General features: G+C 48.3%; 2 protein-coding genes across 2 annotated transcripts; one reads left to right on the forward strand and one right to left on the reverse strand.

Annotated features, from left to right (window-relative positions):
* Positions 1-8,378: 8,378 nt before the first annotated feature.
* TREMEDRAFT_58610 (uncharacterized protein) lies at positions 8,379-8,873 on the reverse strand (the record flags this gene model as incomplete). Its single annotated transcript, XM_007001271.1, has 1 exon — positions 8,379-8,873. The coding sequence occupies one exon, from the start codon at positions 8,871-8,873 to the stop codon at positions 8,379-8,381; it is 495 nt and encodes a 164-aa protein (XP_007001333.1).
* Positions 8,874-9,172: 299 nt separating this feature from the next.
* On the forward strand, positions 9,173-9,540 carry TREMEDRAFT_58611 (uncharacterized protein; the record flags this gene model as incomplete). Its single annotated transcript, XM_007001272.1, has 2 exons — positions 9,173-9,185; positions 9,233-9,540. 2 exons carry the CDS (start codon positions 9,173-9,175, stop codon positions 9,538-9,540), a joined length of 321 nt encoding a protein of 106 aa, XP_007001334.1.
* Between the last annotated feature and the right edge of the window lie 3,816 nt (positions 9,541-13,356).

Here is a 13,356-nt window from a genome sequence, read left to right on the forward strand (position 1 = left end):
CAGAGTATAACATATAAAGAGTCAAGATGTGAGCGGAATGTCCTCTCCTTTCTGCCCTTTAATCTCCGATTTCGAAGGGCCAAGCAGAAAAGCCCCGGATTGCTGTGCAGTTGGGGAAACCCCGCTGAGACGCTCTCCGTCGATTTGACCCCTCATACCTGTACAGATTGAAGGTCTGTGCGCTGATATTGAGATAACCAGGAGATCGTCAAGGTTGTAGATAGCTTGAAAAGAAGTTCGTCCGTCCCCAGGATCAAAATCGATCACCCTTAGGCACTCAGGCACCAAGGTGACTACTGTTGAGGTTTACGTTTACAATGATAGAACGAGATGCATCGAAAGAGATGGAATGGAACATTCTAGTTACAACCGCTCCACTTCCGAATATCCGCATGACACCGTATGTGGCGTTATTCCAACAACTACGGAACAAAATCGTATGACCAATCCGTCTCGCAGTTACATGGCATTACTAATCAACACTCACCCTAATGACACTAACTCCAACAAACTAATTCCAATCTCCTAATAAGATATTCCTAACCAACCTAATATGAAGTTCCACCAGACTAAAAATGACCATATCGCAGACCTGGACGTATGGGATGAATAAGGCAGGAATCACGAGCAAACCCGGAAATCTCGTGTGCGCAGTACGAAGTGTTAGGTACGACGCCCTATGCGTCGTACGATTCGAGCGATGTCCAGTCGTGGTTCGAATTGTGAGGATCGTGATCCAAATGGACAAAGCGAGTGTGGGAGGTGAGGAGAGATACATACAGAGTGCGAAGTGTGTACAAGTCAAATTCGTAGACAGTTCTTCTCGTGCGTATCACGTGGTAGGGTCTTTGTAAGGAAGTCCGCGCCTTGCAATTGGGACTGTATGTATTCAAGTTTCAATTCACCACTGTATATCTTCTCACAGATGTAATGATGTCATACGCCTGTATGCTTCCATTGAGCATGCGTACCAGGATCGTGTGCGAGTCGTATCACACTTTGATTATCGCAATTCAGTTGTGTTGTGACTTGCTGGAAACCGAGTTCAGTCAATAAACTTTGTATCCATAATGACTTCATAAGCAGCTTCTGTGGTTGCGATGTATTCCACATCCATCGTAGACTGCAAGATCATAGGTTGTCTTTGAGATTGCCATTGAATTGAGCGATTGCAGACCTTGAATAGGTAGCCAGTGGTAGACCTTTGTGTTTCCGTACAACCAGCATAATCCGCATCAACCCATCCTTCAAGTTGATATGTTACTCCCCCGAGCTTGAGAGGGTAGTCTTTCGTATGTACGAAATATGACATCACACACTTCACAAGTGCGAGATGCGTTTTGGTTGGCTTGGCTGAGAATTGAGCAAGATATGGTGTCGCAAAGCATACATCAGGTCGTGTCGAACTTGCAATCCACATCAATGATCCAATGATCTTGAGATATGGAGTCGTAGCTTTGAGCTGTATCAAAGTGGTGTAAAGATCCTCTACATGTTGTGGGAGGGGAGTACCGTAGGCTCAAACCGCAACCGAGTTCTCTGCAGTTGCACGTTCAATATACGCTGGTTGCCATAGGTGAATCGTATGGTTTGTACAATCAGGAACCACCTTGAGCCCTAGTATCTGTGTGACGAACTACGTCGTGACACCTGGAGATCCCACCAACAACGACCCTCCTTTGACCATCAAACCTCCATCAATTCTCGACCTCTTTGGTTTACACGTATCCTAGGACATCTTAGACCAACCACGACAAAGTTAGGCGAAGTTAGACAGGTTAAGAGTGAAGGGAACCGAGGTACGACGAGGTTAGGGGAAGTTAGGTTGACTAGGGATGGAGGAAGCAGAGGTACGGCGAAGTTAGACGAGGTTAGAGGATCGGGTGTTCGGTGGTTTGGGGAAGTTGGCCAAAGTGCGTTGAAGCGCGGATGGGTTGGATGAACATGTAGGAGTGGTGGATACATTTAGCTGAGAAGATTGCTGAAGTTCTTCAGTGATCCTTGATTGTTGTCAGTAGTGAAAGATTGATAGAGATAGCTACTATACAAAACGAGATACATCGCCATCAGAGAAAACCCCCAGATAGAGTAACTACGCCAAAGCTCGCCGTAGTTACACTCCTTTTGACGTCTGCGCCCTCCTGGTTGGGTGAGACATTGAATTAGGACCACCAAGTTAGCCGAGGTTCGTCGACCGTCGGTCTATTGGAAAGAAGTTTTTCGACGGCTGTGACAGTATCAAGGATCGCTCTTACCGACAACCCGCGCGAACCTCAGAGAAGTACAAGGAAAGATGGAGTCAGAAAGGCGAACCACGCGAAGTTTGAGCAGGGACAGGGAAGCGATCGAGGAGAATGAAAGGAGGGCATTGGAGGAGCTTAGTAGGGCGATGGGACAGCAACTGGGAGGAGAAGATAATACTGGAGGGTCAGTAGTAGGAGATGAGTTTGTTCCACCCATACCTTCTAATTCTCCTACCCCTCCACCTAATCCTCTCCCACCTGTGGGGTCCCCAATTGGGTCAGATCAAACCCCACGCCCAGGAGAAAATACCGGAGGTAGGAAAAACTTCGGAGAAGAAGGGACACAGGGGATGATGTTGGCTATGATGAGGTTGATGGCGGATATGAACAGCGAGATGGCAGCCGAGAGGAGACGTAGGGAAGAATGGGAACAGAGGAGAGAGAGAGAGACAGTTGGGGGAATTGGAGAGGGAATATCAGAAGGGGTGAGGTACGCCTTGGGACGCCAAACTTCGGCGTCCCCAAGCGTAGTTAGCGAGAGTAAAGGGATAAAGTTGCCTAACCCAGACCTCTGGAGAGGAGACAGACACAAATTAACCGCCTTCCTGTCTGAATGTGAAGTACACTTCGAATTGAACTCCCACCTTTTCCCCGACGACACTAGGAAGGTGTTCTTCATGATCTCCCATTTGCGCGGAACACCTCTCCTTGCGGTTCAGCCCGACCTGGCTAAAAGGCCTCTTCCTAATTACCTCACGGTATACAATCAGTTCGTCAAGTACCTCAAGACAAACTTCGGTGACCCCAATGAAGAAGGAACGGCGGCGCGTTTCTTAAATGATCTCAGACGAACCGGCTCAGCTTCGGAGTATTTCTCTGCCTTTCAACGACATGTCGCAATCCTCAAGTGGACTGACGACGGCAACCTGGTCGACAGGGCCAAGAAGGGGCTAAAATCACACCTACTAGATGAGATTGCAAGGCATGGGCGGTCGTTTGGGACTGTTAAAGAGTTATTGGAGTTCGTCATTCCCTTGGACAATTGTCTGTGGAGGAGGAAGGTAGAGAAAGACATGGAAAAGAAGAAAGAAACAGGGGTGAGGGAAGTGGTAGTGACGGATAGTCAGAGGGTGGAAAGGAAAGAGGAGAAGAGAGGGGAAGGGAGGCAAACTTCGGCACAGCCTGCGGTACAAGTGACTATTACGTCGACGCTGGTCAAGACCATTCCGTCGAATGCCGACAAACTTCGCCGACAATGGCCCAGGCCACCTCCCCAGCTGAGGGAGACAAGGAAGAAGGAAGGGAAGTGTACTGAGTGCGGGGAGAGGGGACATTGGTTGAAGGACTGCCCGGTGAGGGCAGCAAAGGTAAAAGTTGGATGGTTGCCTCCGTGGGGGGAGAAGTTCGGCGAACGTGGTGGAGGATCGGGGGGTAACGCGGTACCTCTTGGACAGAGGAGGAATCTGAATGCGGTAACAGGAGAATGGGAAGGGGAAGAAGAGCAGGGAAAAGACGAGGACCTGTTGCTGTAGGCAAGGCTCGGCGGGTCCGCCATATTCTCTCGGCCACCATTCCTAAGACCAGAAAGGAGACACAGCTGATGAAGCCAGAGGATTGTGAACACAAAAATACACCACTCAGTACCCCTTCTTTATGCAACATTGATAGTCACCTTCTCATCCCTTCCACTACAAAAGATCAACCAAAAACGGACATTTTTATCAATGGGACCAAACTAACCACGCTCTGGGACACTGGGGCTACTTGTTCATATATCAGCCCCTGGGCAGCGGCGAAGATAGGCGTTGAAAGGAGACGATACCCGGTGAGCGTACCCGTTCACATGTTTGATGGCTCAGTTAGTGTCGCTGGACCTATTACCGAGTTCGTCGAAGTTATGTTTGGTTTGACGAAGGACGCCGAAGGGCAATCTGTTTGTCTAGATGTGACTACTACCTGCGACGCAGACGTAGTGATAGGGTGGGATTGGATGAGGAGAGAAGGTGTTATTCTTGATGGAAAGGATAATGCGGTGAAATTTCCCATCCCAACCCCACCACCACCACCAAGGTCGGCGAGGTTGGCGGCCATAGGGCTACCAACTCCGACGGACGCAATAGACCTCCGAGACAAAGATGACCAGGATGAGCTGAGTCCGGAGGAACAGGAAGAGTTGTATTAGGTTGTTCCTGAACAATACCACTCGTTCATTGATGTTTTTAACCCGAGGAAGGGAGGTGAAGAATTACCCCCTTCTAGGGAATATGACCTGAAGTTTGATCTGAAGGAGGGGGTGAGCTTGAAAGTGGCTCCCCTCTATTCTCTTGGAGAAGATCAGAGAAGTGCGCTGAGAGACATTCTAGATCGCAAAATATCGGCCGGCAGAATTTGACCTGGTAACTCGCCGTACGGATCACCGATGTTCTTGGTACCAAAGAAAGCAAAAGGTCAATGGCGAATGGTCATTGACTATTGAAAGTTAAAAAAGTTACGGTACCGGACGCTTATCCATTACCTCTGATCGGGCAGATAACCAAGGAGCTGGGGAAAGCAAGGTATTTCAGCAAGCTAGATCTCATTGGAGCGTACCAGCTCTTACGGGTAAAGGACGGATTCGAACACCTGACAGCGTTCAGGACCCAATACGGTACGTTCGAATCCCTTGTTGTCTGTGATGGGCTTCGAAATGCTCCTGCTGTATTCCAGCATTTCCTGAATGAAAGTTTCAGAGAATTGCTAGGAAAAGGAGTAGTGGTTTATATAGATGATATACTCATCTATGGTCAAACGTTGGAAGAATTGAGGGAAACTACGGCGAAGGTATTCGAAGTTCTCCAAAGGTCGAACCTGTTTGTGAAGGCTAGTAAGTGCGAATTTGAAAGAGACTCTGTGATCTTCCTGGGTTTCATTGTCTCTCAGAGTGGGGTTTCAAGTAATCCAGAGTATGTTGATGCTGTGGTGTCTTTCCCTCGTCCTAAGAACCTCAGAGAGAGTAGGGGATTTATGGGAGTGGTCAGCTACTACTGTCGTTTTGTTCCTAACTTCTCCCGGATTGCTAAACCCATCAACGATCTCACAAGGAAAGATGTACCTTTTGTTTGGGGAGTCGAACAGGAAGAAGCTTTTAAAGAATTGAAGGATAGGATGTGTGGGGCTCCGGTATTGGCTCACTTTGATCCCTTGTTGAAGACCTTACTACGGACAGATGTGTCGTTCTTCGGCTGGGGTTTCATAATATCGCAGGTAAACAAATTAGGTCAGGAGCATCCAGTGGCCATAGAGTCGGGGGCTTTTCAAGCGGCTCAGCTGAACTACATGGTAGGAGAGAAGGAATTATTAGCTATCGTTGAAGCTTTCAGGAGAAGGAGACACTTACTACTGCAGGTAGAAACAATAGTTCTCACGGATCATTTGAAGCTGACCTGTTGGATGGAACCGAAGCAGCTAAGCCCTAGGCAGGGCAGGTGGGTCGAAGAGCTCTCTAACTTCAGGTTTAAAATGGTATATCGGCCTGGGAAACAGGCTACGCTACCAGACGGGCTTTCAAGGAGAGCCGATTACCATTTGGCGAAGGGAAGCACGATGGTGCAGGAGAGTAACCTTATCCAAGGTTTGCCGAAGTTCGACGAAGTTGACCAGACTACGTCTGGGTTACAACACCTTCTTCGAGCCTTGCAAGGAACTAAAGAGCTGAAAGACAGTGATTTAATTGAACCGGTAGATCTTGTTGAAGGACAGAAGGCAGAACAGGAAATAGAGGAAGGCAGAGCGGAGATGCTTGGCTTAATATGTTCTGAGTGTTCTCACAATACCTGTTGAGATAACGTACAGGAACCCAGGTCAGTGACCGAACTTCGGCGGAGTTTGCGGTCACCACTAATACTTCGAGCCGGTTGGTCGGGGAAGGGCTTCTTTACATTCGATAGTCAAATATATGTGCCGAACTACGCCGATGCTCGGCTTGAGATTATGAAGGCTCGACATGACTCGATTCTGGCTGGACATCCTGGGGTAGCCAAAACCCTAGAGTTGGTCATGAGGGATTATGTCTGGACAGAAGCCGCATGGTGAGCTTAAACCACTTCAAGTTGCGACCAAACCATGGTCCAGCATATCTATGGACTTCATCGAAGAATTACCAAATTCTCAGGGATACAACTCCATCCTGGTGGTGGTCGACCGGTTGACCAAATGGGCAGTTTTTATCCCAACTACGACGAAGTTAACCGCAGCTGGACTATCAGAGCTGATAATGGACTATGTGGTGGCCCAGCATGGGTTACCAGAGAGTATAGTATTGGATAGAGGGTCGAAGTTTACTTTGAAGTTTTGGAAGAACTTAACCGATAGTCTCGGGATAAGACTACATCTCTCTACCGCGTATCATCCACAGACTGATGGACAGACCGAGCGAACCAATCAATCCTTGGAGTTATACCTTCGAATCTTCACTTCCTATCAGCACAACGACTGGTCAAAGCTCCTTGGACGGGCAAGCTTCACCTACAACAACACCCATCACTCCGCAATAGATAAGACTCCATTTTATGCGAACTACGGGTACCATCCTCGGTGGGCTGAGGAGATCAAGACTAGTGATGTCAAAGTACCTGCTGCTACAATGGTGGTCAGGGATTTGACGGAGATACATAAAGAATGTAAGGAATCGAGAAGGCTAATGAGAAGTACGCCGAAGGATATAATAGGAAACACCGAACTACGCCAAACTTTGCGGAAGGTGACCTAGTTATGCTGTTGTTAGAGAATATTAAGACCAAAAGACCGATGAAGAAACTGGATGTTAAACAAAGTGGGCCGTACAAGGTAGTACGGCAGGTAGGTTCTCATGCGTGTAAACTAGAGCTACCAGGAACGATGGCAGGTATCCATGATGTATTCCATGTTTCATTACTCCGCCCTTATCATCCTCCAAGTTTTCCTGGGTCAGCTAGCTGAACCACCTGCCCCAGTAGAAGTAGATAACGAAGGGGAGTCGTGTGTTACAACCTGAGAGCTAGGCAGTGACCTAACCTAACTTCAGTGGATGACAGCAAAGAGATACAAAGTGATAGCGTAGAGTGGATTGGACGATGATGAAGAACACCTCAGTGTAGACGCGTTATGGCGTAAGTCACTTAAGCAATTGGGATTGGTGGAGTGGGTGGCAAAGTTTGTGAGAGTAACTTATGAGAATTCATCGACGAGGAAAGAGCCCTCGTGAAGGGGGTTTATATAGACAGCACTTTCTACACGGTATCACCTTGAGTAAGACTATTCTGACCAATCACATAAATGCCTCAGTGTAACGGTACTGGAAACACGACGACTAAGTCGCAGGTTGGGTCGAACTCGATGGATGTCTCGTGGAAATCTAGGGGCTCTGGTGCTAATGAATCGTGTCTCCTCTGCAATCGATGTAGCCAAAGAATGATATTGAAGAATCAGCAAAGTTGGTACTTTGCTGATTGTACTATATACTGTCTACAGGTATCCGTCTCCTTCTTCTCTCAGTCCTACTGTAAGCGTCTATGTACATACTCGGACAGGTGAAAAACCGCTTTGAGCAAACCCAGTGGGAAAATCTCGAAAGGGGAAAACCCGTCCCTACCTACTGCAGCACTGCCTCCAACTCCCGCTTTCCTCTATCCTAATCCGTCGAACTCGATAGAGTTCTCTCGATTCGTTGTTACCCTGTAACACTCAGCCAACCCGTGAGTTACGGAGTAAACCGTAATGCACGGTTTAACCGTGTTATACGGAGTGAACCGTGCTGTACAGAGTAAACCGTGCTGTACGGATCAAACCATGATGTACGGAGTAAACCGTGCCATACGGATAGGATGTTCCTGAGGTTATGATACAGGCAGTGTCATAACATCGTGGGAAGTGAAAGACATTGTAGAATCTAGAATTAATAAGAGGTCAGGGAAGTTAGAGTACCTCGTAGAATGGTTAGGCTACGAAGGAATGGACGACGCAGTGTCGTGGGAACCAGTGGAGAATGTGGATGGAGCTGACAACATATTGGCAAAGTTCCACGAACTTCACCCGAATAAGCCGAAGAAGGGAAGAGCAATTCGATCGCGGATGAGACAGTAGTTCATACAACGGAGTACAACATCAGCTAAGTACAACTCACTGCGTCGAACCTTGTCCACTTTCCTCTTGGCCTCCTACCTCCTGCCTATCCCCCGAATTGTTCCCCCGGTTCGCTTGTCCTACGCGTCGTATTGCCCAAGCCTCCTTCCATGCAGCATTAAGAGCTCCAATGTGAGCTGCGTGAAGTGAAGGATCACGAGCAGCGGTGAGGCTGGGAGACTTCCACAGTTGCCGAAGGGTACGGAGACACTCGAGCGGGAGAACTAGGACATTGAGAAAGGCGGCATCCTGAGAGCTGAGTCGAGAAGGCTTTGACGTCTTTAGCCAATCGAGTGTCGGTGGAAGCTCGAATTCAACGGGATTCAGGACGAAGGGTGTTTCATACAATGTCCGACAAAAGTCGTTCATCGACGTTAACTGTTCACGAGACACCCTAGCTAACTCAGTGCGAGAGGAAGGACCAACATCGGATGAATTCACCACCGTCGCTATGGAAGTTGACAGAGCGTTAAGGGTCGATACGAGTCTCATGTTGTATTCGAGGAGGGCGGACGTATCTTTCCTCTTGGCTTGGAGCTCAGTAGTCAAACCAATGATGGTGGAATAGAAGGTAGCCAATTGTTTCTCTTCATCAGGGACGCGAGGATCTTCAGAGATGAAGGGGTGGACTAATGGAGGAATCTCCTCTGATTACTGAGTACCTTCCTCTGTCCCCTCTACTTCTTGGTCAAAGGATACAGCTTTCTTTTTCCCTTTTCCTTTAGGTGACTTGGACAAAGGGGTTTTGACGGAAGAGAGAGCGCTGGGGAGACCGGAAGAAGGAGGAAGAGATGGTTGGCGGCTGTGAGTCCCATGAGCAGGGGGTGAACTCGGAGCAGGAGACGGCAAAGGGCGAGTGGCAGGGGTGGGCCGGCTTCGGACAGGAGGGAACGGACCAGCCAAAGGAGTGGCAGTGGGCCTAGACCCAGGAGAGCGACGGGGTGTCGGGCGAGAAGGGCCAGCGACAGCAGGAGATGGGGGACGAGTGAGACGTTCGATATCCTCATCGGCCGGCAGGGGTCGGGATGAGCCGACTGTCGGAGGAGAAGGACGAGAAGAGGCTGAGTTCGCCGAAGGAACGGGAGAAGGAAAGCCGTCATCGTTGGCGGTGGGAAGGCGGCGCCGCATGGAGGGAGACGGGGTGGCCGGAGTGGACTGAAAGCGCTTCTGTCTGTCACCTAACGTTGATGTTGGACACGGGGATAGAGGAAAAGTGTCAGGTGGTGCGAGAAAGGGGACTAGGGGTAATAGGAGAGGATGTGGTATTGGAAAAGAAGTATGACTACTACACTCCCGTAAGCAGGTATCCGTGATCCTGACAGTTGTGATGACAGCAGGGAACCTGAATAAACGTCCCCTTCCTGTGAAACAGGAGGTAAGGTCTTAAGGTTATGGAGTCATTGCTATGTGTTACGGGGTAACAACGAATCGAGGGAACTCTATCGAGTTCGACGGATTAGGACAGAGGAAAGCGGGAGTTGGAGGCAGTGCTGCAGTAGGTAGGGACGGGTTTTCCCCTTTCGAGATTTTCCCCACTGGGTTTGCTCAAAGCGGTTTTTCACCTGTCCGAGTATGTACATGGACGCTTGCAGTAGGACTGAGAAGAGGAGACGGATACCTGTAGACAGTATATAGTACAATCAGCAAAGTACCAACTTTGCTGATTCTTCAATATCATTCTTTGGCTACATCGATTGCAGAGGAGACACGATCCATTAAGCACCAGAGCCCCTAGACTTCCACGAGACCTCCATCGAGTTCGACCCAACCTGCGACCTAGTCGTCGTGTTTCCAGTACCGTTACAAGTTGAAGAATCAGCCTTACGCACCTTGGGTCGAATCGGAGAGTACTGTATGCTCACCAGAGGGAAAGCGCGGAAAATGATACCAGAAAAAGAGGAGTTGGAACAAGGGCTGGTCCCAGAGGAAGAAATACCAACAAGTTCTTCGAGAAGTACCATTTCACATGATCTCACTTCTACTACCACTACCCCAGATCCGCTAAATGAATTATCGCAGCAGTTGTCACAATTGTTAGCCATTATGACGATGCAACAAAAGGAACAAAATACATTAAGGGAAGAACTGGCTACGATGAAAGCTGACCGACAGAACCAACAGATACTCACATCGAAAGGGGCAAGTTTGATCGAAGTCGAAGAAAACAAGCCGTGTTTGGAGCCAAAACTTACCAACAACGAACGAACAGGAAGAACCAGGTGTGCGGATCCACCTACTTTCAGTGGAGAACGAGGAGAATTGGACAACTTCCTTGCAGCATGTCACATGAACTTCGAATTCAAAGGGGCAGAGTACGCCACCGATCGCAGAAAGATCCTGTTCATGTACGGGTATCTTCGAGGCACCCCTCAAATGCTTATAACCCCGGCCATAACCAATCCAAGTATATGGAATTCGACCGAATGGCTAGAGAGCTACGACAAATTCATTCAGCATTTACGAACTCAATTTGGAGATAGTAACATGGCAGGTACGGCTATGAGGAAATTGCAAGAGTTAAGACAGACTGATACGGCCGCCGAGTATTTTGCCAACTTCGAACTTTGGTCCACACACCTTGGAAAGGTACCAGATGCAATGAAAATCGCCTCAGCCATACAGGGCCTGAAGGAAGAGCTACTGAAGGTGGTAGTGGTAAATAACACCGACCCTCGAACCAAATCGGACTGGATCTATTTCAAACAGCATGTGATAGGGACTGAGGAGAACCAACGGATGGCTGAAACGATGATTGCAGCGAATCGATGGGCTGCTAGACGCAAACATGAGACGACCTGGCTTCCCCCTCGATCGAATTCGATGCGATTGGATACTAGTTTGCCCAACCCGGTAGAACGCTACTCACAATCGACTGGTAGAGGACCCTTGCCCGGTGGAAAACCAGGGATGATGAATTATGGTCTACCAAATGACCCTCCGGTCACCTGGACAGAGGACGGAGGACGTCTCAGCGAGAACGAAATGACTTGGAGGAGGGAGAACCGACGTTGTCTCAAATGTAGAAGTCCAGAACATTACGCCAACAACTGTCCAAATGGAGGAAATACGAGAAACAACATTAGGGGATCCCCAAACCCGCATAGCTCACCGATTCCTAGTGGATCGAACTCGATCCCAACTGGGTCCAAAGGGCCATTAGTTCGAGGAATGGCGGTGACCTTTGAAGAAGAGGGAAACGACTACCTGGCCTAAGTGATGCGACCACTTGCGGCCAGGATCTGCCCGGATCGCAGAGAATTCAAATACCAATAGATCTCAGTAATGACTCGGCCATAATATATATAAAAATACAAACAAAGAAAGATACCCTACAGATTGGAATGTTAATCGATACCGGGGCTACAGGAAGGTATGTGCAGCCGGCCTGTCCATTATACCATCTATTCCCAAAGAAACAATATCAGGTACCACGAAAAATTAGGTTCCTGGATGGAACTACCGCGACCTTAGTGACCGAATATTTAGAAGCAGAATTAGATCTAGGAAAAGGACTCAGGATTGCAACTCGACTGGATGTTATGGCATACGAAGGACCAGAAGTACTAGTAGGACTAGATTTCTTGAGACAGTTTAGGGCAAGGATCGATTGTGGAAAGGGACTGATCGAATTCGACGGAATTGGACGAGATACTGGTTGGAAATACCCAAGATTAGAAGAAGGATTAATAAGAGGGGCAACACTGGAGAAAGGGGAGGACGAAATGAGTGAGGAGGAACTGCGACAAATCATACCGACACAATGGCACCAATACCTCGAATTATTCAAGGTAGAAAGAGCAAGAAGACTACCACCAAGAAGAGAATGTGACCACGAAATCGAATTAGTAGCAGGGGCTGAACTAAAACCAGGACCAATTTACCAACTGGACGAGCATGGGGATGCTTTCCTGAAGCAGTGGATCAATGATGGACTGACTAGTGGACATCTGCGAAGAAGTAAATCGCCCTATGGGTCCCCAGTATTCCTGGTCCCCAAGAAAGGAGTCATTCCCTATCGAGTAGTTACAGATTACCGGGCACTTAACAAGGTAACCATCAAGGATTCATACCCAATGCCACTCATCTCGACACTACTCGATCGACTTCAATTAGGAAGGATCTTCACTAAACTCGATTTGAAAGGGGCTTACCAGTTAGTCAGAATAAAGGAAGGAGATGAACATAAAGCTGCCTTACGAACAAGATACGGCAGTTTCGAGAGCACCGTCCTAAGGGATGGGTTGTGTAATGCACCAGCCACCTTTCAGAACTTTCTACAAGACATGTTTCACGATCTACTTGACGAAGGGGTAGTAGTTTATATCGACGACATCACGGTATACTCCGACACGATCGAAAACCATCAGATCATTGTCCAAAAGGTGTTAGATCGACTACTTGAAAACGATTTGGTCGTCAGTCCGAGGAAATGCGAATGGAGTTCAAATGAAGTGAAGTTCCTGGGGTACGTAATAGGACACGAACGGATCGAAATGGATCAAGAAAAGGTGAAAGCTATTCTAGAATGGGGAGAACCCATGACAGTCCGGGATACTCAAGTGTTCTTGGGTTTTGCGAATTTCTATCGGAGGTTTATCAAGGGGTTTTCGCATATTGTGGGACCTCTCACACGATTGACTAGGAAGGATCAAGCTTGGAACTGGACACAAGAATGCCAAAAGGCTTTTGACGAGCTAAAGAAAACATTCACCACAGCACCAGTACTTCGACATTTTGATAGAACCCGACCGACTTGGATTGAAACCGATGGATCCGATTGCGCGATAGGTGCGATAGCGTCTCAGAGATTTCCTCACCCATCAATAAAAGGAACCACCGAGCTTCACCCAGTAGCGTACTGGTCTCGAGCAATGACGCCCTGTGAGCTAAACTACACGGTGGGAGAGAAGAATTATTAGCCATCGTGGATTGCTTGGTCGCCTGGAGACCCTACTTGGCTAACAGTAGTGATGTT

The sequence above is a fragment of the Tremella mesenterica genome, assembly GCF_000271645.1.
Source record: "Tremella mesenterica DSM 1558 unplaced genomic scaffold TREMEscaffold_1, whole genome shotgun sequence".
Classification (NCBI taxonomy): domain Eukaryota; kingdom Fungi; phylum Basidiomycota; class Tremellomycetes; order Tremellales; family Tremellaceae; genus Tremella; species Tremella mesenterica.